This window comes from Cervus elaphus, chromosome 19 (assembly GCF_910594005.1).
Source record: "Cervus elaphus chromosome 19, mCerEla1.1, whole genome shotgun sequence".
NCBI lineage: Eukaryota > Metazoa > Chordata > Mammalia > Artiodactyla > Cervidae > Cervus > Cervus elaphus.
In genome coordinates this window covers 69,804,192-69,831,878 of record NC_057833.1, presented here as the reverse complement: position 1 = coordinate 69,831,878, position 27,687 = coordinate 69,804,192, and the positions used below count along the sequence as shown (strand labels likewise).

Here is a 27,687-nt window from a genome sequence, read left to right as displayed (position 1 = left end):
GGGGAAGATCCCAGGAACAGAGCTAAAAGAGCTGTGCGGGGTAAGCCCCGAGCACAAAACTTGACCTCTGATTCCTCCCAACACCCCCATTAAAACAAAGAAAAGCAGCAGAAGAAAGGAGTGAAAACCCCACCACAAACAATGGGCTTCCCTGGGGGCTCAAACGGTAAACAATCTGCCTGTGATGCAGGAGACCCAGGTTCAACCCCTAGGTCAGGAAGATCCCCTGGAGAAGGGAATGGCCACCAACTCCAGTATTCTTGCCTGGAGAATCCCATGGACAGAGGAGCCTGGTGGGCTGCCGTCTATGGGGTCACAGAGAGTCGGACACGACGGAGGGACCGACACACAAAGAATAGTAAGAGGAGGACACCGGCTGAGCAGAGATTCAAACACATTCTGGAAAAACAACTGTAAATAGAGGGAAGACTGGAGAGGAGGTAGGGGAGAGGGGGAGGGGGAAAGGCGAGGGGGGAGGGGGAGCACCCTGTGCTGGCTCCTCCACCCCGCCGCTGGGTGGGAGCACAGGGAACCACCCCCCTGCCCAATCCCAATCCAACCACCTCATTTTCAGATGTACAATCAAGGGTGAAAAATTCAAAGTGAGTCACTCCAGCTCAGGGCAGCCGAGTCCTGGGATGGCTGTAGCTTGCCCACCAGACCGCTTCAAAAGCCGGAATGGTTGGGGGGTGGTGCAGGGCTCTGAGCATAAAGCAGCACAGCCTCTTGTTACCACACACGGAGCCCCGGGCCGACCCTGGCTCCGTCCCAACCTCCCCTCCCCATTCCAGGTCACGCTTCGCGCAGCCATCTTCCTCCAGGACTAACTACGAGTCACCCCAAGGGCATCAGAAGGGCCGCTGGGACGGATAGCACAACCCCCTCACCAACCACTCCAGGGCCCCCCGGAATCATCCAGCACCTGCTGAGTGCCTCCACATCCCCAAGCAGCCACTTCCCCCCCACAGAGAGACAGAAGCAGAGGGATAGGACTGAGCAGATAACTGTTTAATAGAAACTCTTCATTGACTCTCAGTGAGTCCATATAAAATAAACCTGAGTTTAAAAATGTTTAAAGAAGTCACACCCACCAGAGGAGGTGACCTTACACACGTGGTAAAGTGTGTTATGTAAAAGCTGTTTGCAAGGTGATCAGGGCCTTGGCAGAGGCCTGGAGAATCTTCAACTCTTCGGTCCACAGTGTTTCTACCAAAGTCAATTGGTTCATCAAAGCCACTTCTTCATCCTTCATGCGAGAAACCTGGAAGTTATTTTTAAATGTTTTTTTTAGTGTAGTAAAATACACCTAAGATTTAAGACCCTGATCAGTTTTAAATGCACGATTCAGTGGCAGTAAGTACATCCACAGTGTTGTGAAACCACAGCCACCATCCATCGCCAAGACTTTTTCATCTTCCCAAACAGAAACCGCACCCAATAACATTAACTCCCCACCTCCTCCTCCCCAAATCCCTGAGAACCACTAGTCTGCTTTCTGTCTCCATAAATTCTGGAATACCAGACCTCTCATTTAATTGGAATCATACAATATCTGTCTTTTCATGTCCTGGTTTATTTCACGCAACACAATGTCTCCAAGGTTCAATAAAATCATTTTTTAATCCCAGTCATGTTTTCATTCAAATGAGCTGATCCCTCATTTAATTAAAACATTCACCACACAAAGGGGAAAAAGAATACCTTAAAAATCTATGAAAAAGAATTCATGCACTAATTTACCTACTAAAAGGTATGTGTGTGCTATGTGCTAAGTCACTCAGTCGTGTCCGACTCTGTGACCCCCGTGGACTGCAGCCCGCCAGGCTCCTCTGTCCATGGGATTCTCCAGGCAAGAATATGGGAGTGGGTTGCCAGGCCCTCCTCCAGGGGATCTTCCCCACCCAAGGGTTGAACCCATGTCTCTTACATCTCCTGCATTGGCAGGTGGGTTCTTTACCACTAGCACCACCTGGGAAAACCACTAAATGGTATAAACACATGTAAATAGTCAAAAACACAGATTACATCAGTGTGTATTTATTAAGGCATTAGCAGCACCCCAATAAGGTGGTCTATTCCTATCCAACAAGTACAAAACAACTTCTCAATCAAAACACTTAAGAACAAGATATTCCTGAATAATACCTTTTGAAGCACAGCATTAGTCTCCTCTATGAAATAACGGCATATTTTCTGGGCTACGTCCAAACTTGTCTTCTCATTTGTATCAGAAATGATTTCCCCAAGAAGTACTTTTTTCCAGCATGTACTAGAACCAAAAATGTTCAAGGTCATTTCAGGAGGTTCTCACAAATAAAGGCTTTTCCACTTCAACACAACACTTGTCCTATTTTTCCAAAAACATAATAAAACTCATTCCATCAGCACAGTCCCTCAAACCTCCTGCCAAAGTGCAGGTCCTGAGTTGAAGCAGACACAGTAGACAAGAAACAAGGAATCCTGAGGCTCAGAAGCAAGGAGCTGAGATTTACTAGCATCACAGTCCTTTGGCTCATGAGTAAGCGGAGCCGCATCCACCTGCCACAGGGAGAGAACAGAGGACAGATAAGAAGGTGAGTCCAGAGCCAGAGGACCACGGACTAAGGAGCAAAGTCGTGGGGAGGGGGGGTTATTTTCTTCAAATGACAGCATCTCTTGTCATTAAAAAAAAAAAAAAAAGAAGACAAACTCAACACGACAAACACACGACGTGTTTCACCAAGTAAAATGCTCAACAGATGGAAAAAAGGAATCTACCATGAAGTCTTTTTCACCATGCAGTCATGCCAATTTTATACTAAGAAAGTCTGTAGGAAATGGGGCTTGGTGGTTAGTGGGGACACAACTTTCTGCAGGCAGAACAGTGCTGCTGTGCCCGGGGAAGGCAAGACACTGAGCAGGAGGCAGCCAGGCCAAAATCGACATGCCGGGAAGAAGCACAAAGAGGGAGGAAGCGGGGTGGACAGGTTCCGGATGCGGAGAACATGGACGTGGGCGCGGCCGAGGAAGAAGAGACAGGTGAGGGCTGCACCTTCTGAGTGCAGGGCACAGAAGTCACTGAGAAATTCCCCACAGCCAAGTCACACAGATATAAAGTCTCAGATGTCTTTAGCTTTAGAGACGATGGTGGCAACCTCAGGAGCCAACAGGTTCTAAGGAAAGGAGGGAGGGAGGAAGGGAGGAAGAAAGGACATTGCTATGTGCTGGGCACAGGGTTTCCTACGCAACTGCTATCTGTTTTAACCCTCATGACTGCCCAGCAAAGAAAGCATTATTATCCCCATCTTTTAGACACAAACTGAGAATCCGGAACAGTGAGGAACTGAGCCTAAAGTGACAGGCAGAAATAAGTGTGCAAACACCAGTCAGGCAGAATCCCAAATGCACGCTTCCTCTGCCACACAGCTCCAGTCAGTCAGAAAGAACTCCAAGGGAAGGCTTCCCTGGTGGTCCAGGGGTTAAGAATCCTCCTACCAATGCAGGGGACACAGGTTCGATCAGGGGGCTGGGAAGATCCCACGTGCCTCCAGGCAGCTATGCCTGTGTACCACAACTACTGAGCCCATGCTCTAGCGCCTGAGTCACAACTAGTGAGACTGTGCACAGCAACTATACAAGCCCGAGGGCTCTAAAACCCGAGCTCTGCAACAAGCAGCCAGCCCAATGAGAAGTCCATGCACGGCAACTAGAGAGAGCAACCCCAGCTCTCCTCAACGAGAGAAGGCCCTCCTGCCTGCCGCAACGAAGACCCAGAACAGCCAGTAATTAAATAAACAAAAATTTTTAGGGAAAAAAAAAAAAAAAAGAACTCCAAGGGAAGGAAAGAGCCCTCAGCAGGACCCCTGGGAAAGACCCAGTTGCTTTTTTTAAATCCGAGGTTGACATGTCTTGAAAAAGCACTCGTATCCTTTTCCAAGGAAGATGCAAAGAAACTTACGTAGTGGGTACACATGAGATAAAATGAAACGGGAGACGAATGGATGGGGAAAACAAGACAAAGGAAAGACGCGGGGAGGAAAGATGAGACGGCGAGTCAGGAATGAGTCGGTGATGACCCGCATGCCTTAAAATCCGGCACACTGGAACGGACTATTGATTTGCCTGAGTTTTCTAGCAAGCAACAAGACGAAGGCAGTGTGTCGGATACAGAATTCAGCGTCTACTGAGAAAAAACACGGTTTCTGGAGTGGAGACCCGGAGGGGGTGGTTTTTCTCTCCCAGAGTCCCTAGGGAAATGTAGGCAACGTCGCGAACGGAACGTCACAGGCGTGACGGAAGGAGCGCCGGCTGCTTCCAGGCGCCAAGCTGAGGGCTACATCTCGGCGCTAACGCACCGAATCCTCCTCACAGCTCGAGGACGGGTTCTGCCACTTCCAGGAAGTACCCCCCGGCGGAATCTCTCACCTGAGCTTCTGCTGAATAGCGGGCATTACTCCTCCCCGACTCCCTCGCAAGGGGCTCCGAGGCTTACAGCGCGGGCCTCTGACTACGCTTCCCATGCTAAAGGGAGGACCAGCAGCCTCCCGGGAGTGCTGAGGACCCGACCGGGATGCGCGTCTCCAGCATGGGCTCCTCTACCTGCCTGCCCTCCAGAGACACCCAGGGCTCTCCTCAGCGGGGGTCGGGGTCTGCCCTCAAGACGGAACCGGGCGAGGCCCGTGCTCAGGAGCCCTGTCTGCTTCTGGGGAAAAATCTACCTACTCGGAGACTCTCCTGTCCGTCAGTGCGCACACTTTCTGAAGTGTTCACCCTGAACAGCGAACTGCAGGTCACCCGGGTTGGCGGGGGGGGGGGGGGGGGGGCGGATATCTGGAGAGAGACCAATTCTCAGGACTGTGCACTCAGATTATGACTCTAAAACCAGACACTTCCAGAAACCGTAGAAAGCTAGACATTCCCCACGCGAGGCAAGTTACACAAAGAATGTGCATGCTAAGTCGCTTCAGTTGTGTCTGACTCTGCAACCCCACGGACGGTAGCCCACCAGGCTCCTCGGTCCACGGTATTCTCCAGGCAAGAACACTGGTGTGGGTTGTCATGCCCTCCTCCAGGGGATCTTCCGGAGCCAGGGATTGAACCCGTGTCTCACCATCTCCTGCATTGGCAGGCAGGCTCTTTACCACTAGTGCCACCGGGGAAGCCCACACGAAGAATAAGCAGCCCCAGTATACAAGGGCGTTTCTTTCTCCTCTGAAACAGGGCGTTTGAGTGTCGGCCAAAACAAAAGCCAAGGTTATGTCCAAATTGTAGCGGCAGCTGGTGACCAACAGACAGGGGACTTACAATTCTTCAGCTTCCAGACATAACAATTTAAGAGCTGTGAGCAACCGCCAAGATGGTCCATCCCATCCAAAGGTCAGGTTCCTAAAGCAGAAAAAGGACAGGTTATGTATCGATCACTGAATCTCTGTGTCCTGCACATGAAACTAACACAACAATGTACATCAACTACACTGCCATACAAAATAAAAATTAATTTTAAAAAACGACAAATCCATCATTGTGACACTTCATTACACCCCAGTAAATGGCTCAAGGGCCACACATTTTTTTAAAGGGGCCGTTAAACATGGTGCAGCCCGCAGTCTTAGTTGCAGAGACAAAAGAGAAAAGTGGGTCTGCCGATACTTAACTAGAAAGCTCTTTCGATATGGTTAAGAAGCTGAAGCTGGATGAGGAGACCACAGTGAGACAGATGGAGAAGTGTCCGGGTTATCCTGAGGATCAAACCAACGGTGGCATCACAGCTAGCTTGGCCCTCACTCTGCTGCTGGACTATTGAGAACTGTTTTATCTAAAGAAGAAAATCTGCAAGGCTGGGGGGGGGGGGGGGGGGTGGCGGGTCTCAAACCCAGTTTATCCTATTTGGTGTGGAATCACCTCAGCACCTCCCATCCCAAGAGCCTGGACCCAGTTGCTAGGTGACTGATGGCCAGGCTGGCTTGCAGGAGCGATGCCACGATGCCTGACTGCATGTCAGCAACAAGCACACAGGGCCACCAGTCAGGACATACAATCATTTAAGACATCAAGTTGCTATCTCAGGTCCCCAGAAAAGTCTCTTGTCAAGTATCTTCCCCTCGTTGTATGCCCCACCACACATCAAGCACAGTGTACTATATACAGTAAACGCTCAATAAATAGCTACCCGTCACCAGATCTGAGCCAGGAGGCCTCTCACACCTTTCAAAACCTGAACTCTCAATTTTTCATCAAGACTTCCTAAAGGAAAAATTTCAAGACAAACACTTACTCTATAAAGTCATGATCCTCCAAAATGGAAATCTTTTTGTTCATCTGTTTATCAGTGGATGGAAGATATTTAACAAGCATATCTGCATTTAAAAAAAAAAAAAATGAGGCTGAGATGTATAAAATTCAGGCAAAAAGGAAGACCCTTCTCAGCTTACTTTCCATCCCATCAGCAATTAAGACACATGTAAACAATTTTACCTCTCTCACATCAAAAAAAAAAATCTAGTCTTTTGGTCCAACTCAATGAGGTCATGACTTAGCCCTTGAAAGGCTGCAAGAATTACTAGACAGCAGACAAAACATCCACTTCCTCAGCTCCTGCTCCCATGAAGCAAATCAACCCACAAAATCTGGGAATGAAGACATGACAGCACCAGTGGGAAGCCACACCCACTGAAGTACAGGCTCCAATCATGAGGAAATGTTTCCAGGCTTCAGGTTTTTAAAAGTCAGAATTCAAAACTATCTGGATATTAGTGATTGCAATCATAAAACAACTAAAAATGATGATGTGAAAATTAACAAAGCTTTTTGGGGTAATAGGATAATGAAGGGTTTTTATATTTTTTATAAAATTTTTTTATTTTTTTTCCTTACACGCAAAAATAAAGTGTGAATTTTGTTCAAAATATTTAACAAATCGATACTGCATGGTCATCAATATTAAAAGTTATTCTGATAATACAATGCTAGTCTCAAAGCTAGCTTTCTAAGAGACCCAGCAAGACCCAGTTTTTGCTGTCCTATTTCATTTTGAAAAACATTTTATTACTCTAGCTAGAGGATGGAGTGGTAGCACTTTGACCAAGTTTCTATTTCCACTGAACTTATATTAAAATTACTTCAAATTATACAGTTGGTAAAGCTTCAGCCATTTCTTCAACGCCTAGAAAACTGCTTCTCTGCTGCTTTAAGGGAAGGGGGAATAAATCAGCCTTCCATGTATTATTTTTAATACTATATTTGGAATTTTTACAACTTTAATATGTAAAGTATTTTTAAAATATGATGACAATGATGCTAAGTAACAACACAAATGGAATCCATTTTTTAATCACAGCCTTAAACCCCTTCAAACAAGGGTTGTGTGTAACATTTATCCTGTGATTGATGCAGTGTGATTACACACATTGGTATTTCATGAGTCCTTTTTACTTGGAACTCTCTAATCCTGCACTTTATTTTTTACAGTGTTCCCATTCTTTCTTCAATATTCATTTATTTATTGAGCTGCACCAGGTCTTGGTTGTGGCCCACAGCATCTTCGTTGTGTCATGCGGGGTCTTTAGGTGTGGTGCGCAGGCTTAGTTGTCCTGCAGCAGGTGGGATCTTAGTTCCCCAATCAGGGATCAAACCTGTGTCCCCGGCATCGCAAGGCAAGTTCTTAGCCACTGGATCATCATGGCAGTCAAGCCCCCCACTGCTCTATCTTTAGTGACAACATCTCAGTACAAAATTTCCATTTCTTGTCATCTATATTTCCCTAGGAGTTTTCCTTTGTTTTCATTCTACTGTCCAACCTAATGCAATAAAACTTTTCTTAGTTCTTAACTTCAATATGGATCAAAACTATGTTGCTTTTACTTCAACACTGAAATGACATGGTCAATAAGAATTAGTATAGCCCTACCTAGGAGAAAGTAACTGATACACATCTTAAGGTTTTGTCATTTTTATAAAAAAAGAACCAGACTGGCAGCAGGAAATCCAATTATGTTAGTGATGAGAACCAAAGTCAGTTCCAACCTTTTGAGACATAAACACAAGCATGAGGATTGCGGATGGAGACGAATCCGTACTCCAGAAGCAGGCGGTGGTTATCATGGGGGCCGTAGCAGATGAAAACCTCCTTGTGTCTGCCACAGCGTGTAGCTGTTCTAATTTCGTAACAGCGAGTTTCCTCATTAAATGCTGCTTTTACCTAGAAGAAAAAGACAAAGTGTAAAACATGTTTCTTAAAGCAAAGCAGAAAACCAAAAAGATTAACTGATCATAATCATTTAAGCAAGATGCAGCTTTCAAGTCCTCAGCACGGAATTTATCCACATGGAGAAAAAAATGCCACATCTGCTTTTCTTTGGTTTGCCTCGATCTCACTCCACTGGGGATATAGTCATCTCCTTTAGGAGAGGGCAGAAGCCTGGGGAAGAAGAGGTCTCTAGCTGACTTCCAAAGAGGGATCCCGTCATGATTTCCCACAAGTATCCATCCAGTCAGAAACTGCTGGCTGAACACCTCCTCCATTCCAGGCTCTGTGCTGAGCACTGTGGTTATACCAAGTGCAAGGTAAAAGCCCTGTCTTCTAAGGCTGCAGAGGTCCAAGGGAAAGGAGCGAGACCCTCAGCGATCACAGCTAAACCTGAGAGCTATGCCACCAAGTGTGGAAGGGAAAGAGACAGGAAAGCAAGTGAGGCTTTGGTCCGAGGTCTGAAAGGACGGGGAGCTGCTGGTTCAGACCCTCCAGGGGACACAGCACCAGACTCTGCAGGCCTGGAGAGCAGAGTCGGGAACCGGAGCAAAGGAAAAGTATGCTAGGAGGGGGAGACAGGGTCAGGAGGAAGGACAGGAGCCTACCTGACCTGACGGCAGGGAGGCTGACCAGCTGCACCGTTCACTGGGGCTCTGCTCACTCCTCCGGTCGCAGGTTCTACACGGCCCTACTGAAACTGAACCCGGTCCCCCGGTGGATGTCTCACCTGGACGTCGGGGCTGTGGTTCAGCAGATCCAGGTAGGGGGCGAGTGCGCAGGTGTCTGGCTCTGGGGAAAGGCACAGCCGCGGCGGGCGCTTCATGTACACAGCCCTGGTGTTGACGGTGCACCAGGCCCACCGCAGGGCGCGGTAGCTAAAGATGCTCTCAATGGCCTCAGAAAACAGAGGCTGCAGGGAGGAGAAAAAGCCTCGAGAAGAAGAAAAGAACTCCCGCACGTGGCTTCTCTGCTCCCAGGCCTTTGCTTTCAAAGGGCTGGGAAGAAGATTCACCACTTCCGGCTCCAAACAAACTGGGCAGGTGTAGGCCTTTGGTAAAACCTCCAGGTAAGGCTTCCAGGGAGACCGATCCCCAGCGTGCTTTTCTGACACTAAAAAGGTACACAGAGCCAGCAGAGGAGATGGAGGAGGCTGCCACCTTTTAAAATGAAAATCCAGATTGGAAGAGTTACTTTCATTCAAAATATGGAATAAGCAAGAGATGCAGACATCCGAGGGCTTAGTTCTGCTTCCAGAGGGGCTGTAGCCAAGTGGTCAGTATACTCCATGTTCACTGAATGCATCCAAGGGAGGGTCTTCCTTCCTCAAGAGCCTCCTCCTGGGACCACATCCCAATACAAAGACCATGAACAAGCCACACTGACACAAGAACTGGCTCACTAGCCTGAGTTCCAGCTTTGTTTGCAAGAGATTACTTTCTGCAAAAACCTCTTTGCTTCCAACTATTCTCCAGTTTTAAAGCTGGTGCTGGAATTTCACTTGTTTCACTTTAGTAAGGATATAAAATTGGGGGAGACAGGGAACAATTGGTAGAAAGAACACAGATGTGCCCCATTCGACACAGAACCCACTGGGCACCTGTAGCTATTCCAACTCTTGTTTTTTAGTTAAATAATATTGAAAATTCAATTCCCAGTCATAGGAGCCACATTCCAAGTGCTCGTTGGCCATATGTGGCTACCATCCTGGAGAATTCAACATGAAACATTTCTATCACTGCGAAAAGTTCCATTGTGCAGTAATAACCCAGGCAGAAAACTGAATAAGCTCATTATATACCTGTTACAGTTCTGAAGTTTTTGGTATTATACTCACCCATCCTATTGCAAATTATATATTGCTGTATTTTTGTTTATTACAGATAAAAAGAGCTCATGTTGCATGAGTGTACTTAGAAAAGTTTTCATTAATCCTTCAAAGTTCAGATTCCTATGTAACCATGCATTCTACTCAAAATTCCAGAACACAGAAAATGTTAGTACCAAGAGCATCCTTGGCTCTACTCAGGCTCATGAAAATGTATCAGCTTTCTTACAAAAGTAAGCCAGAGGGGCTTACCATGGGTTGAGAAATAATACAATATTTCAACCTTTATCATTTAGAAACCTCTTATCCTGAGGACCTTCCTCAATCTCTCCTCGGAAACCCACCCAAAAGAGAGACCCTCCCTATAACATAAGCCAGAAGATAGTTTTCAGCTCCTATGTTGGCCTCCTCTCTTCTATGCCAGATCTACCCAGCCCCTTCATATTGTCAACAGCTCCTCATAGCTGAAGGAAAATTCAAGCAAGTACAGTTAAGGGAAAACTGAAAGCGTAAATAACACTTGTCAAGACCTAAACGGTGGAGGAGGAGTGGAGTGCTGTGCGTCAAGGCACTCAGTTATGGTGTGTATGTCTATGCTCCCATTTAATCCTCATTTTTTAGTAAGATCAGCTCTGGATTCAAATCCACTTCCCAAGCAGCCTATTAACAACCTTAAAAATGCAGTTTACCATGAATTAAGAGCCAGCTTCATAGAATAAACTTCTCACATCACTGCTGATATATACTAGCCACACAAAGGGACTGGGTCCTAATGGACTATGTCTTAGCTGACATACTTGCTGACGATATAAACTTGAAAAGAGAAACATCCGCGCCAGATGAGCAGGTGAGCGGTCACTTACTTAGCAATGTACGCCCCTAAGTAGCTTCTGATCACTGTGTCCGTGGTGAGCAGGCATCTCTCAGGCAATGAGATAATCGTCTGTCCCTCCTTACCAGAAAGAAAGTAAAGTTTAGAACACCCCTGCCTGGGGGAGGACCTGAGTGAATCTTCTGAAGTCCCTGATTCCACAATCATCTACTAAGAACCCAGCGGAGCCCAACCACAGAAAACCAAAGAGCCTTCCAGGGGACAGGCTCCCCGGGCCGAGTCAGCAGATGCAGGCAAGGACTGCTCCCACGCCGGGTACTACAACCCCAGCAAGAGTTAGAGGTTAACTGTGTGACTGACACCCACCACCACTCAACCTTCCATCAGAAAGGAATGCACAAACTCTCCCGCGACTCAAGTCATAGTGTTCCTTCACGTTCTTACACCAGGAAATAGTGCCACCTACAGGCAACAGACAGAAACCACGCCAAAAATTTCTTCCAGTGAAATGCGCATGCCTGGATGTCTATTCCCAGAAACGGCATACTTGCCATATAACCTGTGACAAGTAGCTGCAGAAAAGGCAAGGTCGGCCCCCAGCACAAGAATTTCACTTGCTCACCTGCAAAAGTAGAGTTTTCAGTTTCTCCCACTGAGATAGAAACATAGAAAAATTAAGATATCAAGGACTAGACCAGTAGAAATAAAGCACTAAGCAGTGATCAAGACCATCCCCAAAAAAAAGAAATGCAAAAAGGCAAAACAGTTGTCTGAGGAGGCCTTTAAAATAGCTGAGAAAAGAAGCAAAAGGCAAATGAGAAAGGAAAGGTATACCCATTTGAACGCAGAGTTCAAAAGAATAGCAGAGAGAGATAAGACTTCCCTGGTGGCTCAAATGGTAAAGCGTCTGCCTACAATGCAGGAGACCCAGGTTCGATCCCTAGGTTGGGAAGATCCTCTGGAAAAAGAAATGGCACCCCACTCCAGTACTCTTGCCTGGAAAATCCCATGGATGGAGGAGCATGGTAGGCTATGGTCCATGGGGTAGCAAAGAGTCAGACACAACAGAGCAACTTCATTTTTCACTTTCCTCAGTGATCAATGCAAGGAAATAGAGGAAAACCAAAGAATGGGAAAGACTAGAGATCTCTTCTAGAAAATTAGAGATACCAAGGGAACATTGCATGCAAAGATGGGCACAATTAAGGACAAAAATGATATGGACCTAACAGAAACAGAAGATATTAAGAAGAGGTGGCAAGAATACACAGAACTATACAAAAAAGATCTCCATGACCCAGATAATCACGATGGTGCAATTACTCACCTAGAGCCAGACATCCTGGAATGTGAAGTCAAGTGGGCCTTAGGAAGCATCACTACAAACAAAGCTAGTGGAGATGATGGAATTCCAGTTGAGCTATTTCAAATCCTAAAAGATGATGCTATGAAAGTGCTGCACTCAATATGCCAGCAAATTTGGAAAACTCAGCAGTGGCTACAGAACCGGAAAAGGTCAGTTTTCATTCCAATCCCAAAGAAAGGCAATGCCAAACAATGTTCAAACAATGTTCACAATTGCACTCATCTCACATGCTAGCAAAGTAAAGATCAAAATTCTCCAAGCCAGGCTTCAACAGTACATGAACTTGAACTTCCAGATGTTCAAGCTGGATTTAGAAAAGGCAAAGGAATTGCCAACATCTGCTGGATCATCAAAAAAGCAAGAGAATTCCAGGAAAACATCTACTTCTGCTTTATTGACTACACCAAAGCCTTTGACTGTATGGATCACAACAAACTGGAAAATTCTTCAAGAGATGGGAATACCACACCACCTGACGTGCCTCCTGAGAAATCTGTTTGCAGGTCAAGAAGCAACAGTTAGAACCAGACATAGAACAACAGACTGGTTCCAAATAGGAAAAGGAATAAGTCAAGGCTATATATTGTCACTCTTCTTATTTAACTTATATGCAGAGTACATCATGAAAAATGCCAGGCTGGAGGAAGCACAAGCTGGAATCAAGATTGCTGGGAGAAATATCAATAACCTCATATGCAGATGATATCACCCTTATCGCAGAAAGTGAGGAAGAACTAAAGAGGCTCTTGATGAAGGTGAAAGAGGAGTGAAAAAGTTGGCTTAAAACTCAACATTCACAGGGTGCTCAGGGCTGGTGCACTGTGATGACCCTGAGGGATGGGATGGGGAGGGAGGTGGGAATGGGGGTTCAGGATGGGGAACACATGTACACCCATGGCTGATTCATGTCAATGTATGGCAAAAGCCATTACAATATTGTAAAGTAATCAGCTTTCAATTAAAATAATTTAAAAAAAAAACTCAACATTCAGAAAACTAAGATCATGGCATCCAGTCCCATCATTTCATGGCAAATAGATGGGGAATTAATGAAAACAGTGAGAAATTATTTCTTTGGGTTCCAAAATCACTGCAGATGGTGACTGCAGCCATGAAATTAAAAGACACTTGCTCTTTGGAAGAAAAGTTATGACCAACCTCGACAGCGTATTAAAAAGCACAGACATTACTTTATCAATAAAAATCCATCTAGTCAGAGCTATGGTTTTTCCAGTAGTCACGTATGGATGTGAGAGTTGGACTATAAAGAAAGCTGAGAACTGAAGAACTGATGCTTTTGAGTTGGAGAAGACTTGAGAGTCCCTTGAACTGCAAGGAGATCCAACCAGTCCATCCTAAAGGAAAGCAGTCCTGAATACTCATTGGAAGGACTGATGCTGAAGCTGAAACTGCAACACTCTGGCCACCTGATGCAAAGAACTGACTCCTTGGAAAAGACCCTGATGCTGGGAAAGACTGAAGGCAGGAGGAGAAGGGGAGGACAGAGGATGAGACAGTTGGATGGCATCACCAACTCAACAGACATGAGTTTGAGCAAGCTCTGGTAGTTGGTGATGGACAGGGAGGCCTGGCACGCTGCAGTCCATGGGGTTGCAAAGAGTCAGACACAACTGAGTGACTGGACTGAACTGAACTGAAGAAACCAGATAAAAGATCTTGCTTTCATCATAACTTACACCTACGTTGTTTAAACATTTCAGCCAAAAGTCTCCTGGTTTCATTTTCTGGTCTCCTCATCTGTCAATCAAGACTGAGCTGGGACTTTCCCAGTGCTCCAGTGGTTAAGAATGTGCCTGCCATTGCAGGAGACATGGGCTCAGTCCCTGGTCTGGGAGGATCCCACATGCCACGGAGTAACTAAGCTCATGCACCGCAATGGCTGAACCCCACATGCCTAGAGCTCGTGCTCCACAACCAGAAAAGCCACCGCACCACGCAAGGAGTGGCCCCGCTCGCTGCAACTAGAGAAAGCCCATGCACAGCAACAAAGACAGTGCAACCAAAAAAATTTTTTTTTAAAAAAGAACAATTATCTTCACACACACAAAAAAAGACTGAGTTGGTATGGTCACTAATATCCCTTCCTGCTCTGACATGCCATGTCAACAACAAAGAAAACTCTGAATACAATGTTCTATATCTTGATTGACATAAATGTCTTCACCATCAAAAGCCCATCAAACTGGACACTTAAAATGTGTGTATTTCACTATGTGTAAAATACATCTCAATTTTCAAAGTTTTTGCGAAAAAGCCACAATTCAAAGTACATGTAAAGTAACTGCCAAACACCATTTCCTGATCCAAACAACAACTACCCATAGTCACCACTATATTCATGAGAGGTGTATTTCTCATCTTCAAAGCCTGCTACAGAATAGTCATATACCACCCCGCAAAAAGAAAAATACTGCTCAACAATGTGAATGGTGAATGTACTTAAGACTATTCAACTGCACACTTAAAAATGGTTTTGATAGTAAATTTTATGTTATGTGTTCAGTTCAGTTCAGTCACTCAGTCGTGTCTGACTCTTTGTGTGTATTTTACCACAATTAAAAATGAAAAAAAAAATTACGACAGCATAATAGAATTACAACTTTAAAAGCTACCATTCTTTAGGTTAAAGGTACAGACACAGCTGGGTTTTATCTAAATTAAGGAGTAAACATAAAACAATTTTTAAACAGAAAATTTAAATAATTACAAATAAGGAATTCATGTCTAGCTCTACAGAAAACTGTGCATTGGACGTCCTTTAAATAGCACGGAAGAACTAAAACAGACCTTGCAGAGCAGCTATGTCATTTCCTTGCTCGCTGTCCAGCCTTGGAGACCGAAGCCGAGAGGGTCAGGGGCCTCGCCTGGCGGAAGGGGACCCCTGGACAGGCCGAGAGGTCCCCTCTCCTGCCTGCTGGGCTGCTGGGTTCTACTTACTCCAGAGGCTCAGATTTGAGCAGCTCCCCTCCAGCCCCAGCCCACCCTCAGCACATTTAAAACACTATCAGACTTACAAAACCTGCTGCGGCAGAGATGGCTAGTCATGCACCCCAACATGCTTTCCCTTCTCGCCCTCCCTGGGCGCTGGCAGGTGAGATGCAGCTGGAACTTCATAGCTGAGCGGAAGCCCGCCCCTCCTCACCCCTTGCTCCCTCTTGCTACCCCCTGGAGCTACACCCAGGGGCTACACCCTGGAGCTGAGCTGATGGAGGCCGGACCACCACACCGGCTCAGGACCACCTACCCAGGCTCGTGACCTGACGGCCAAAGAAACATGTGGTCTGTGACCTTGGCTTTGTTTCTTACATGCAGCAAACAGTTCTGACAGAACTGTATTCAAAGCCATCCATTAAGTTAAAAAAAAAAAAAACTTGTATGTCTAAAATATTTTTAATTCATTTGACTTGAACCCCAAAACCAAGCAGAAACATCCACTTTGGGTTTCAAGGTAAGAGGGAAAATCTCACCTGCAGGGACGTCTTGCTCATCAGTCCTCTTCCTGTACCTACAAACGCAAAGAGAGAAAAAAAGGATAAATCCTATGACAGCTTCAAGGTCTTAGGGATACTATTCTGCATAAGAGATGTGGGTGAATTTCAAAATGACACAAAGCTGAAGCAGAGTGTCTCTCATCCTTTGACTCCCCGGGGAAACCAAGGATCAAGAAGCTATTCTGGACAGTGTCTCAACCTCCTTTTGGGTTTATGATCCTTGAAGGGCAAAGTCTGCCTTAGATGTGACACCTAAAGATTGATCACCCTCAAGCAGAAAAGGTGCTGGGTCTTATACAGGCCACCTGAGGCTGGACTCTCTCCCCTGTGGTCTCCTGGCTGAGGCGGAGGACCAACTCCCCAGGATGCCCACCCAACTTCCGAGGCTGGACCCGCAGGTTACTTCTACCCGTTATTAGACCCAGTGCTCTGAAGGAATGTAAAGTCTTTGGGTGAATGACCACTAAAGCCCACTCAGGTGCCACAAAGCCTAGGGCTGTGCCCTCCCCTCCCCAGACAGACAAGCCATGAGGTGCGCTCCCCTTGACCGGACAAGCCACGAGCCTCACTTTCCTTGACAGGACAAGCCACGAGCCGCGCTCTCCTTGACCTGACAAGCCACGGGCCACGCTCTCCTTGACCTGACAAGCCACGAGCCGCGCTCTCCTTGACCTGACAAGCCATGAGCCGCGGTCTCCTTGACCTGACAAGCCACGAGCCGTGGTCTCCTTGACAGGACAAACCACAAGCCATGCTCTCTTTGACACTCAAGCCATGAGCTGCGCTCTCCTTGACTATACAAGCCACAAGCTGCGCTCTCCTAGACAGGACAAGCCATGAACCGTGCTCTCTTTGACCGGACAAGCTCGGTGAGGTAGATCCAGGACCAGCTGCTCCCACGAGCCAAGGCCTTGACCAGAGCACAGTCACGACACTAGCTTCCCCGGTGGTTTTGGCAACACCACCAACATCTGTAAGTTTACCCCTCCGTGCCCAGGGCTCCCCTCCTGCCACAGTCACCTGACAGCTTTTCTGGAAGAGATGGGCAGGATATGACCTGCAATCATTATATGAACTCTCTCTAGTCATCTTCTCAAAACCACGGTTTCTGACTTTTTTCTCTCAGCTAGTCGTTGTGGTTGTTCAGTCACTAAGTCATATCCGACTCTTTCTGACCCCACGGACGGCAGCATGCCAGGCTTCCTGTCCTTCACTGTCTCCCGAAGTTTGCTCAAACTCTCAGATAGGAGGGAATATAATACAGTGAAGGTCAATGCCTGTGGGCCTAACGGGAGGTCCTAGATCATGAAGAGAATTCTTGCCTCGAGTCCGGAATCAGGTGTCTGGCAAGTTTAATTTGATGAGCAGTCCTTCCTACCTAGAAGCATACTGTCTGCTCAAACACATGCTTCTGGTTCTAAGAACTTAATTTCTTCTGTGTGTCCCACAGTAAAGTTAATCATCCCTGTGGGCCAGAACCTTTAAGAACCCTTAAATGGGAGGAATTTTTTCCTGTGGAGTCCCTGGTGGTTCAGCTGGTAAAGAATCCACCTGCAATTCGGGAGAGCTGGGTTAGATCCCTGGGTTGGGAAGATCCCCTGGAGAATGGAATGACTACCCACTCCAGTATTCTGGCCTGGAGAATTCTCTGGACTACACAGTCCATGGGGTCGCAAAGAGTCAGAGAAGACTGGGCAACTTTCACTTTCATCCTTTAAATTTCATGTGCCAATTTAAGTGGAAATTCCTATCTAAACATATATGAACAGAACTCGGCAGATGGAATAAATCCAGAAGGTACTTTACCTATATGTCCACAACACAGTGTTCAATAGACCAGAAAACAGATCACAGTAACTTGTACTTACTAAGGTAAGGTAGGAAGTGGTCATTAGAATGTTACTAGACTACTCACGGCCTTATAATTTCTGCTGCCATCTATCCGAGAGGCCCAGATTTGGACAGTGCTTTTAGTGTTAAAAGGAAATATTGGAAAAAAATAAAAGGAAATAACGGGGTCAGCTCCCAAAGCATAAATCAGATCAAAGTCTAAAGACTGAATCTTGATTCTAACTTGGGAATCCTGCCGTGATGCTCCACAAACTAATTCCCCAGAATTTCATACATTTTGACAGACTCCCATGAATATTCTCTCTGATCCTACGCTGATTAAAAGCTAAAGATATAGGAAGCACTTAGGGAAGGTGTTGTGGACTGACTGTTTGTGTCCCCTTAAATTCAAGTGTTGATTTCCTAACCTCTAATGCAACAGGTTTAGGAGGTGGGACTTCTGGTAAGTGACTAGGTCAAGGGTTGAGCCCTCATGAATGGAATCTGTGCCCTTGTAAGAAGAGAGAAGAGAGCTCCTCTCATGAGGACACGAGAAGATGGCAATTCACAAAGCAGGAATCAGTCCTCACTAGATACTGAATCTGCCCGCACCACAATTTTAGACTTCTTAACCTCCAGAACTGCCTGAAATAAATTGCTGTTTAAGCCACCAGGTCTATGGTAATTGGTTACAGCAGCCCACACTGAAGAAGGTTCCCTGCCCCGAGAATTGTAAGTGCTGGGTTCTGCTCACTGCTGAACCACTTTGCTTTAGCTCCTCCATCACCATGAATCTGGACGTGGGCTCAGAGGAAGTTGCTGCCACTTTTAAAACGGCTCACTCTTCACTGCTCTAAATCATAGACAGATTACTTATTTTCAGGTATTCGATTGAAACCATATGCCAATTCCGGCTTGATCATTTTAAATCTATCCTTCTTAAGGCAAAGTGACACTCAGGGAGTAGGCAGGCCTTAGGCACAGCAAGTCCACTCTGGACACTGCTTTTCTCTTGATCATCTCAAAGAATTCCACCCGGGACTTCCCTGGTGGCCGGTGGTTTAAGGCTCTGCCTGCCAAAGTAGAGGACACCGGTTCAATCCTTGATCCGGGAAGGTCCACATGCCCTGAAGCAACTGGGCCCATGCACCCCAACTACCGAGCCGGCGCAAGGGGAGCCTGTGCTCCGCAATAGGATGCCACCGCGATGAGAAGCCTGTGCCCGCAGCTACAGAGCAGCCCCTCAGCCCTGCTCGGGGCAACTAGAGAAAGCCCACGTGCAGCAACCAAGACCCAGCACAGCCAAAAATACGTGAAGTCTTTAAATACATTTATTAAGGAAAAAACTCCATTCGGTAAAATCTAAGAGCATGTTTTTTCCTAGGCATTCCCTGACACACAGAAAGTTAAACATTGTGTTAGAGGCTAATAAATATGATTCGTCATCATCAAAAAGGAGCAATCCTAACAGAGAATGGTTCAAAATCAAGTATTTTAGACCAACATCATCATGTATTACTGACACATAGGGAACAACTTCACACACATCCCCTCACTAGACCCTGACTAGGAGCACATGAGGTAAACAGTTTATCTTGCGGGCATATAAGGAAGTCAGTGTGCTCAAAGTTAAATTACCTAATGGGTACTTGAATGATCATTTTAATGGCCAAGGGGAACCTTCAGAGGCTTATGACTTAAGTATTCTATGAGGTGAAACGTCTGCACCTGCCCTGTGATACTGAACTTCGAGGCCCTCAGCTCACAACTGTCTCTGTGCTACGGCAAACCCAAAACCCGTTTGAGGAGCACATTGGTCCTCTCGGTGGTGACCTCAAGCCCACTCGTGGACAGAGCTGGGTGGCCTTGTCTGAAGACACATGCCCATAGCCGCCAGCTCCCCAACTTCTGTGAGAGAATGTTCCGGAAGTGAATGCTGACCCAAACTTCCTGGCAAGTTCCTCAATTTTCAGTAAATGTTAATCCAACCTTCACAGGGAAACTCCTCAACTTTCAGAAAAGAATATTTACCCATCCCTGTTCAGTGGCTGTGGACGCCAGGGCCACACAGGGGCTCCCCCTCCAAGGCTTGGTGCCGGGGGCAGCGCAGTTAAGGCTTCCCTCGGGGCTCCTCTCCTGGAGTCACCCACCCAGGGAATAAGCACCCCCGCTGGTTCTTTGGAACCAGCCGGCCTGAGAAAACTCCTGGGATGCACCTGAGCTAGGGGATAATCCCATCAGCTGCACAGGCTTGAAAATCTCACAAAACCACCACGAGCAGGTTGATAGGGTCACCAGTCCCCACGTTACATAGTGTCTTCCCTACAAAAACCCAGTGAAAACATTTCCCTCACGCCTATTTTCCAGAAATACCTATAGCTCTGATGAGTAAATGATTTAGTTGTGCTCACAGAACACTAAGATCCAGATAACTGACCATGTACACTGGGCTGCTGGACAGAGGAGTCAAATTGGCAGCCCGCCTCTGACAGGGCTACAGTTCAGTTCAGTCTCTCAGTCGTGTCCGACTCTCTGAGACCCCACGGACTGCAGCACACCAGGCCTCCCTGTCCATCATTAACTCCCGGCGTTTACTCAGACCCATGCCTGTTGAGTCAGTGATGTCATCCAACCATCTCATCCTCTGTCGTCCCCTTCTCCTCCTGCCTTCAATCAGGGGTACAAGATGTCACGATTATGGCTTTTAGGTGTTATCCTTATCCCTGCCTTTATCTTATTTTTCTGTTCTCATTTCCCTTTTCTAAATTTTATTTCACCATTTCGGAAATAAATGTCCACAAGCCACTTAAAACTCATTTTCAGAATAAGGTAAAGTGTAAATAAATTACACCTACAAGGCAGGAAGCCTGCCACACAACAGAAGACATGCTCCCAGAAAGAATACAGCCCGCCTGCAAGAATCACCCTGGTTCTCCCATCACCTGGGCCCATGTGTCTCTCAGGAGACAGGTGAAGGAATGCCAGATCTTACCTGGAAAACGAGCAGGAATCAAGTTTGTATCTTCAAACTTCCTGTCTTTCAGCCACTTCTTAAGCTCTATAAATTCAGGCTTGTAGCTCTCATTCACTAATCAAGAGAGGAAAGAAAACCTGGTGACTAAAATCATTATATAATTGGATCACTCCAAACTGACAAGATGACTTTAAAATTCATATGGAAATGCGAAAGACCTGAAATAGCCAAAACCACTTTGAAATACTGATCTCAAAACTTTTTATCACTATAAAATGACAGTAACTAAGATTGTGTGATACCGTCATCAAGACAGAAAAAGAAATCAATGGAATAGAAACGGAAGTCCAAAACAGACCTACACATATGCTGACAACTGGTTTTTTTTTTTAATGCAAAGGCAATTCCATGGAGAAAGAACAATTGTTGTTTTTTTTTTTTACTAAATACTGCTAGAACATTTGGAATAAACAAATCATGGGCGATAATTCATGTTAAAACAAAGACCTATTGATACATGTAACAACACAGAATTATCTCAAAATAATTATGCTGAGTAAAAGAAGACAGATTTTTTTAAATGCATACTATATAATTAAATAAAACCATAAAACACAAATCAATAGTGAAAGCAGATCAGTGGTTGTCTGAAGATGGAGGGAGGGAGGGTTCAAAGAGGTGCCAGATGAAAGGATTACCAAGGGAAATGAGAAACTTCTTAGGGTGATAAATAATGTTCATATCTTGACTTTGGTAATGGCCTCCTGTGTGTTTACATATGTCAAATTCTATCAAATACGTGACATTCATTGTGGGCTAGTTATACCTCAACGAAAGTGTTTTCTTAAGAAACATATGATCCAAAATATAAGGCTCCTAAAATAGGTTATCACAACCTAAAGAAAAGAGTTCACAGTAAGAGCATTGAAAAAGCAACTACTACACCCCCAGGACTGTTAACCACTGTGGAGGACATCCAACATGCTCTTCACCCTCGAGAGGTTAATGTTTTGGTTGGGTAAACAAGACTTCTACAAAAACCAAGTGGAAAACCAGAAGCATGGAAACCGGGTGACATTAGTGAGAACTGGAAATGGCATTACCGAAAACATAAGACCTCAACTCAGTCTCAAAGGTGAGAGAGAAACGCAACAAGCTGGGAGAAGGGAAGAAAGCTGGTTTGGCTGGAGAAAGACTGAGGAGTGGCAGATGTGGGGGAGGTTGGCAGAGAACATACTTTCAGCACAAGGAGTGGCGGGGGAGCCATTTAGAAAGGGAGTTGATGTCGAATAGCATACAAGAGACAATGAGGTGCTCGCTTCGGCAGCACATATATTAAATTGGAACGATACCTGCGCAAGGAAGACATGCAAATTCGTGAAGCGTTCCATATTTTTACACACCTATAGACACCTTATTTTCAACAAAGGAGGCAAGAATATACAACAGAGAAAAGACAATCTCTTTAACAAGTGGTGCTGGGAAAACTGGTCAACCACTTGTAAAAGAATGAAACTAGAACACTTTCTAACACCATACACAAAAATAAACTCAGAATGGATTAAAGATCTAAATGTAAGACCAGAAACTATAAAACTCCTAGAGGAAAACATAGGCAAAACACTGTCCGACATAAATCACAGCAGGATCCTCTATGACCCACCTCCCAGAGTAACGGAAATAAAAGCAAAAATAAACAAATGGGACTTAATTAAACTTAAAAGTTTTTGCACAACAAAGGAAACTATAAGCAAGGTGAAAAGACAGCCTTCAGAATGAGAGAAAATAATAGCAAACAAAGCAACTGACAAAGAATTAATCTCAAAAATATACAAGCAACTCCTGAAGCTCAATTCCAGAAAAATAAATGATCCAATCAAAAAATGAGCCAAAGAACTAAACAGACTTTTCTCCAAAGAAGACATACAGATGACTAACAAACACATGAAAAGATGCTCAACATCACTCATCATCAGAGAAATGCAAATCAAAACCACAATGAGGTACCATTACATGCCAGTCAGAATGGCTGCTATCCAAAAGTCTACAAGTAATAAATGCTGGAGAGGGTGTGCAGAAAAGGGAACCCTCTTACACTGTTGGTGGGAATGCAAACTAGTACAGCCACTATGGAGAACAGTGTGGAGATTTCTTAAAAAACTGGAAATAGAACTGCCATATGACCCAGCAATCCCACTGCTGGGCATACACACCGAGGAAACCAGAATTGAAAGAGACACGTGTACCCTAATGTTCACCACAGCACTGTTTATAATAGCCAGGACATGGAAACAATCTAGATGTCCACTGGCAGACGAATGGATAAGAAAGCTGTGGTACGTATACACAATGGAATATTACTCAGCCATTAAAAAGAATACATTTGAATCCGTTCTAATGAGGTGGATGAAACTGGAGCCTATTATACAGAGTGAAGTAAGCCAGAAAGAAAAACACCAATACAGTATACTAACGCATATATATGGAATTTAGAAAGGTGGTAACAATAACCTCACATGTGAGATAGCAAAAGAGACACAGATGTATAGAACGGTTTTTTGGACTCTGTGGGAGAGGGCGAGAGTGGGATGATATGGGAGAATGGCACTGAAACATGTAAATTATCATATGTGAAACAGATCGCCAGTCCAGGTTCGATGCATGAGACAGGGTGCTCGGGGCTGGTGCACTGGGATGACCCTGAGGGATGAGATGGGGAGGGAGGAGGGAGGGGGGTTCAGGATGGGGAACACATGTACACCCATGGCGGATCCATGTCAATGTATGGCAAAACCACTACAATATTGTAAAGTAATTAGCCTCCAATTAAAATAAATAAATCTATATTAAAAAAATAATATTTCCAATTTTAATAAGAAAAAAAAAGAGAGAGAGACAATGAGGCAGGACTTCCCTCGTGGTCCCATGGCTGACTTCACGCTTCCACTGCAGACGGCATGGGTTCCATCCCTAGTGTGGGAACTAAGCTCCTACATGCTGTGCAGTGCAACCAAAAAAAAAAGAAGAAAGACAGAGAGTAACGGGTCTTTAAAACAAAAAAATAAACACAATGAGGATCCTGGAGGCTCCTAAACCAAAAAGGCAGCAGTCCCTTAGGAAAGTCAGCCTGACGGTGGCAACCGGAACTACCAACAGGCAAGAAAAACAAGGATGTGATGAAGAGCCGGCTGAGGTCACCTCTGGGTACATCAGAGGCGGAGAGGTTAATCGAAGAAAGACCAGGTGAGAGTGAGTGGGACATGGCCTATAGGGCAGAGAAGGCCACAGAGTCAAAGATAACCTCCAACGGAGCTGACGTGCTGCGGGTCAGCTGCGAGACATTTTAGTCACTTTCATCAAAAATAACAAGTGAAAAAAATAAACAAAAAATAACAAGTGCACTTATGCAGTCCTCTCCAGTGGGCCAAGTACTTTCACATACAGTATCTTGTTCAGACTGGGTTACACGGAACTTGAGATGATAAACTTATATCCAAACACTGATAACCTATAGGTAGTGAGAGGTCAGGCCTAGAATCAGAAACCTGGGAGTCATCCCCAGAGAAGACACAGTTGAAGCGATATATCTGTCATCCCACAAGGGTTTAAAAGAATAAAATGGCACTATTACAAAACAGTATTCTCTAAGAGGGCTTCCCTGGAGGCTCAAATGGTAAACAATCTGCCTGCAAGGCAGGAGACCCAGGTTGGGAAGATCCCCTGAAGAAGGGAACGGCTACCCACTCCAGTATTCGAAGTATTCTCTATGAATACTGCTCATGTGGCTTTGAGAAAAGCTCTGTGTATCTGTTAATATCAACGAGCAAAGGATTCCTTTTTTCATCACTGGCACCAAAAGAATCAAAACTGTACCTCCTCTTGATTCAGAACTTCTGAAGAGTTTTCGTCTTCTGATCCGGCTTGTTCTTCCTCCTCCGTTCTTCATACTAAAAATGAGGTTTCTGTTTAACTGTCCAAACTAAAACAAAAAGCATTTTCTTTGCTTTTCTTTCCAGTTGTATGACAATCACTGTTCTTTGTACCTGTAAGGATATAGATATACAAACCATTTCTCTAAAATGTTTTTGCATACAAATTGTTTATACTATGAGCTAAATCATGATCCCTGTGCAGTAACAGAATTACCATTATATTGGTCCCTCTAAAACAGTTTTATCTCAACTTCCTACTAAATGCTGATTAATCATGGAAATTCTCATTATCAAGTTCATAATTGTGTGCACATCTCAATGCTAATCAATGTTTATGAAGTAACAGCCTAACTGTACTCTGAATAAACAGTCACCATGCACATGAAAAGATGCTCAACATTGCTAATTATCAGAGAAATGCAAACCAAACTACAGTGAGGCACCATCTCTCAACAGTCAGAATGGCCGTCATTAAAAAATCTACAAATAACAAATGCTGGAGAGGGTATGGAGAAGAGGGAGCCCTCCTACACTCTTGGTGGGAGTGTAAGTTGGTGCAGCCACTACGGAAAATAGTATGGGAAGTTCCTCCAGAAGCTAAAAGCAGAGTTGCTATACGATCCAGCAATCCCACTCCTGTGTATATATCTGAACAAAACTATAATTCAAAAAGATACATGCACCCCTATGTTCAAAGCAGCGTTATACACAATAGCCAAAACATGGAACCAACCTAAATGTCCATCTACAGACATGGTACATATATATAATGGAATACTATTCATCCATTTTTTAAAAAGAATGAAATAATGGCATTTGTAGTAACATGCATGGAACCAGAGGTTATCTAAGTGAAGTGAGCCAGAAAGGGAAAGACAAATACCATACAATGCCACTTATATGTTGATCTAAAATATGACATAAATGAACCTACCTATGACACAGAAACAGAGTCACACACAAAACAGACTTGTGGTTGCCCTGGGGGAGGGAGGCGAGGAGGGATGGATTGCACTGAGATGCAAGCTATTATATACAGAATGAATAAACAAGGCTTACAGTATAGCACAGGGAACTACATTCAATATCCTGGATAAACTATAATGGAAAGGAATATAAAAATATATATATGTGTGTTTATACATATGAATATATATATATATATATAGAATCACTTTGCCACACAGCAGAAATTAACACAACAGTGTAAATCAACTGTTCTTTAAAAAAACAGTATCAATGAAACCCCCATCTGCCCAGAAGTTGTACAAGAAAAAGAAAAAAAAAAAAAAAGGTTTCTCTTTCAGTGTGAAGTAATGACTTGTTCTTAAAACCAGGATCTGAAGTAAACATAAACTAAGTAGGTGGTTGCCAGAGATTAGGGAGAAAATGAGACCCAAGAAAGCAGACAAAGCAAAGAGATGATTATAAAATCTACAATGACCACCACAGTTTCTACATGTTACTTCCTCAGAAATACAAAAATGAAATCCATGAATCACACTGGCATGATACAGGTAATGGAGTACTATGAAGCCATTAACTGAAAGTACCTATGAAGATAGAAAAATATACAAGATGTATTAAGTGAAAAAACAAAGTTGCAGAACAAATTCAAAGACCCCTTACTGGTCTGTGTTGGGCACATTTTATGTTTACAAAACAAGAGGATTTAGGAAAATATTCAAAAGCGTACAAGGGGAGGGGGCTTTTACTATTCCTTCTGTAACTTCCTATTCTGACACATATATATATATATATATATATATACAGGTACATAAGTGACATAATCCTAATATTACTTATGTGCATATTATGTGCACTTTAAGACTTCCCTGTAGCTCAGACGGTAAAGAATCTGCCTGCAACGCAAGAAACCCAGGTTCAATCCCTGGGTCGAGAAGATCCCCTGGAGAAGGAAACAGCAACCAACCCACTCCAGTACTCTTGCCTTGAGAATCCCATGGACAGAGGAGCCTGGTGGGCTACAGTCCGTGGGGGTGGCAAAGAGTCGGTCACGACTGAGCAACCAACGCTAATAGTACTATGTGCACTTTAACCAAATCACTGTTTTTCTTAAATTACTAAAAATTACCAGGTAGCCCATGAATAACGAGACACGAATCCCAGGCTCTATTACCATACTATTCCTCTCCAGCGATGGAAGGTTCAGTGTTTCATCGACCCGAAGGTGGAGTCGGGCCCCAGGGCCCACCCCGGCTCGTCCCCTCGGCGTCCCCAGCGCCACTTCTGCGCACGGGCCGGGATGCCTCCGCGCGGACCCCCAAGACCCGAGGTCCGGGGAGCGAGGTGTGCACGTGGCGCCAGGGTGACCGCACGGCTGGCGGCACTGTCCTCGCCCCCCGTTCCCAGACGCCAGACTTGAGGCCGCCCCTCCGTTGGCACACACTCCGCACCTACCCCGCCCTGACCCCACAGCTCTGCCGCCGCTGGAGGACACAGGGCTGAGACCCCTGCTGCTTACAAACGCCCTGACTTAGGGCCCTTCACGTCGATTCTCGGGTCGACTTTCGCTAAATGAACGAGTCCCAAATACTGGGGGGCGTTAAGTTTAACGCGCAGCGGCATGGCAGGGGGTGGACGATCTGAATTCAGCTCTCTTTTTTAAATAAAAATAGAAGGGGAGCCCAAGAGAAAGCCGAGTCCCGTTACCCCGGCAACCGAGGCCCCGCCCCGGGAGTTGCCGACCGGCAAGCAGAGGCCCCGCCCCGGAAGTTTGCCAACGCACCTCGATACAGCTTCAAGACGGCGGTGGGCGGGCCCGAAGCGCTTGAACACCCGAAACAGCACGCCAGTTGCTCGCGAGTTATAGAAGCGGGCCGCAGCAGCAGGGGGAACAGCCGAGCGACGCCAGGCCCGTCTCTAGGCCCCACTGACCCAAGTCCTTGGTAGCCAGGCTGAGCTCTCGGCGCCGCGTGCCTCCGCCTACCGGCATGTACATGCGCATTCTTCCGGGGCGGGGGGTGGAAGGGGACGGCACGGCTGACAGAGCTAGTTAGGGTCGTCCGAGGCTGGTCTAGGGGTAAGAAAACCCTGTGGCCCGTGGACGAGGAGTCTACGCTCGGAAAGCCGACCTGGAGCGTCTTTCCTTCGGTAGTCCCAAGGGAGGAGCAGCCAAGCGTGCGTCTGCCAGGCGGCCGCCCGCCCTCTGTCGCCAGACCACTTCCGCTT

The 27,687-nt window shown here is 45.5% G+C and overlaps 1 protein-coding gene and 1 pseudogene across 3 annotated transcripts; one reads left to right on the top strand and one right to left on the bottom strand.

Annotated features, from left to right (window-relative positions):
- Positions 1-987: 987 nt before the first annotated feature.
- Positions 988-27,687, bottom strand: SETD4 (SET domain containing 4). Of its 3 annotated transcripts, none has more exons than XM_043874411.1 (11): positions 27,245-27,686; positions 24,437-24,606; positions 20,582-20,677; positions 15,736-15,773; positions 10,913-11,001; positions 8,952-9,381; positions 8,002-8,176; positions 6,254-6,335; positions 5,284-5,364; positions 2,146-2,269; positions 988-1,261 (listed from the first exon to the last, which is right to left on the bottom strand). In XM_043874411.1, exons 2-11 carry the CDS (start codon positions 24,507-24,509, stop codon positions 1,127-1,129), a joined length of 1,323 nt encoding a protein of 440 aa, XP_043730346.1. In that variant the 5' UTR covers positions 24,510-24,606; positions 27,245-27,686; the 3' UTR covers positions 988-1,126. The 3 variants fall into 3 exon arrangements, with proteins under 3 accessions (XP_043730346.1, XP_043730347.1, XP_043730348.1); XM_043874412.1 differs by lacking the exon at positions 27,245-27,686 and adding an exon at positions 26,636-27,184; XM_043874413.1 differs by lacking the exon at positions 2,146-2,269 and having other exon boundaries at positions 27,245-27,687.
- On the top strand, positions 21,875-21,960 carry LOC122676240 (annotated as a pseudogene).

Coding starts and splice junctions, on each gene's coding strand:
- SETD4 (XM_043874411.1), bottom strand. CDS start 24,509: ATGAAGAACGGAGGAGGAAGAACAAGCCGGATCAGAAGACGAAAACTC. Junction 11,002..15,735: donor TGAGCAAGACGTCCCTGCAG/GTGAGATTTTCC, acceptor CTTTCTGGTAAG/GAGGGACAGACGATTATCTC. Junction 5,365..6,253: donor GAGGATCATGACTTTATAGA/GTAAGTGTTTGT, acceptor TTTCTGCTTTAG/GAACCTGACCTTTGGATGGG.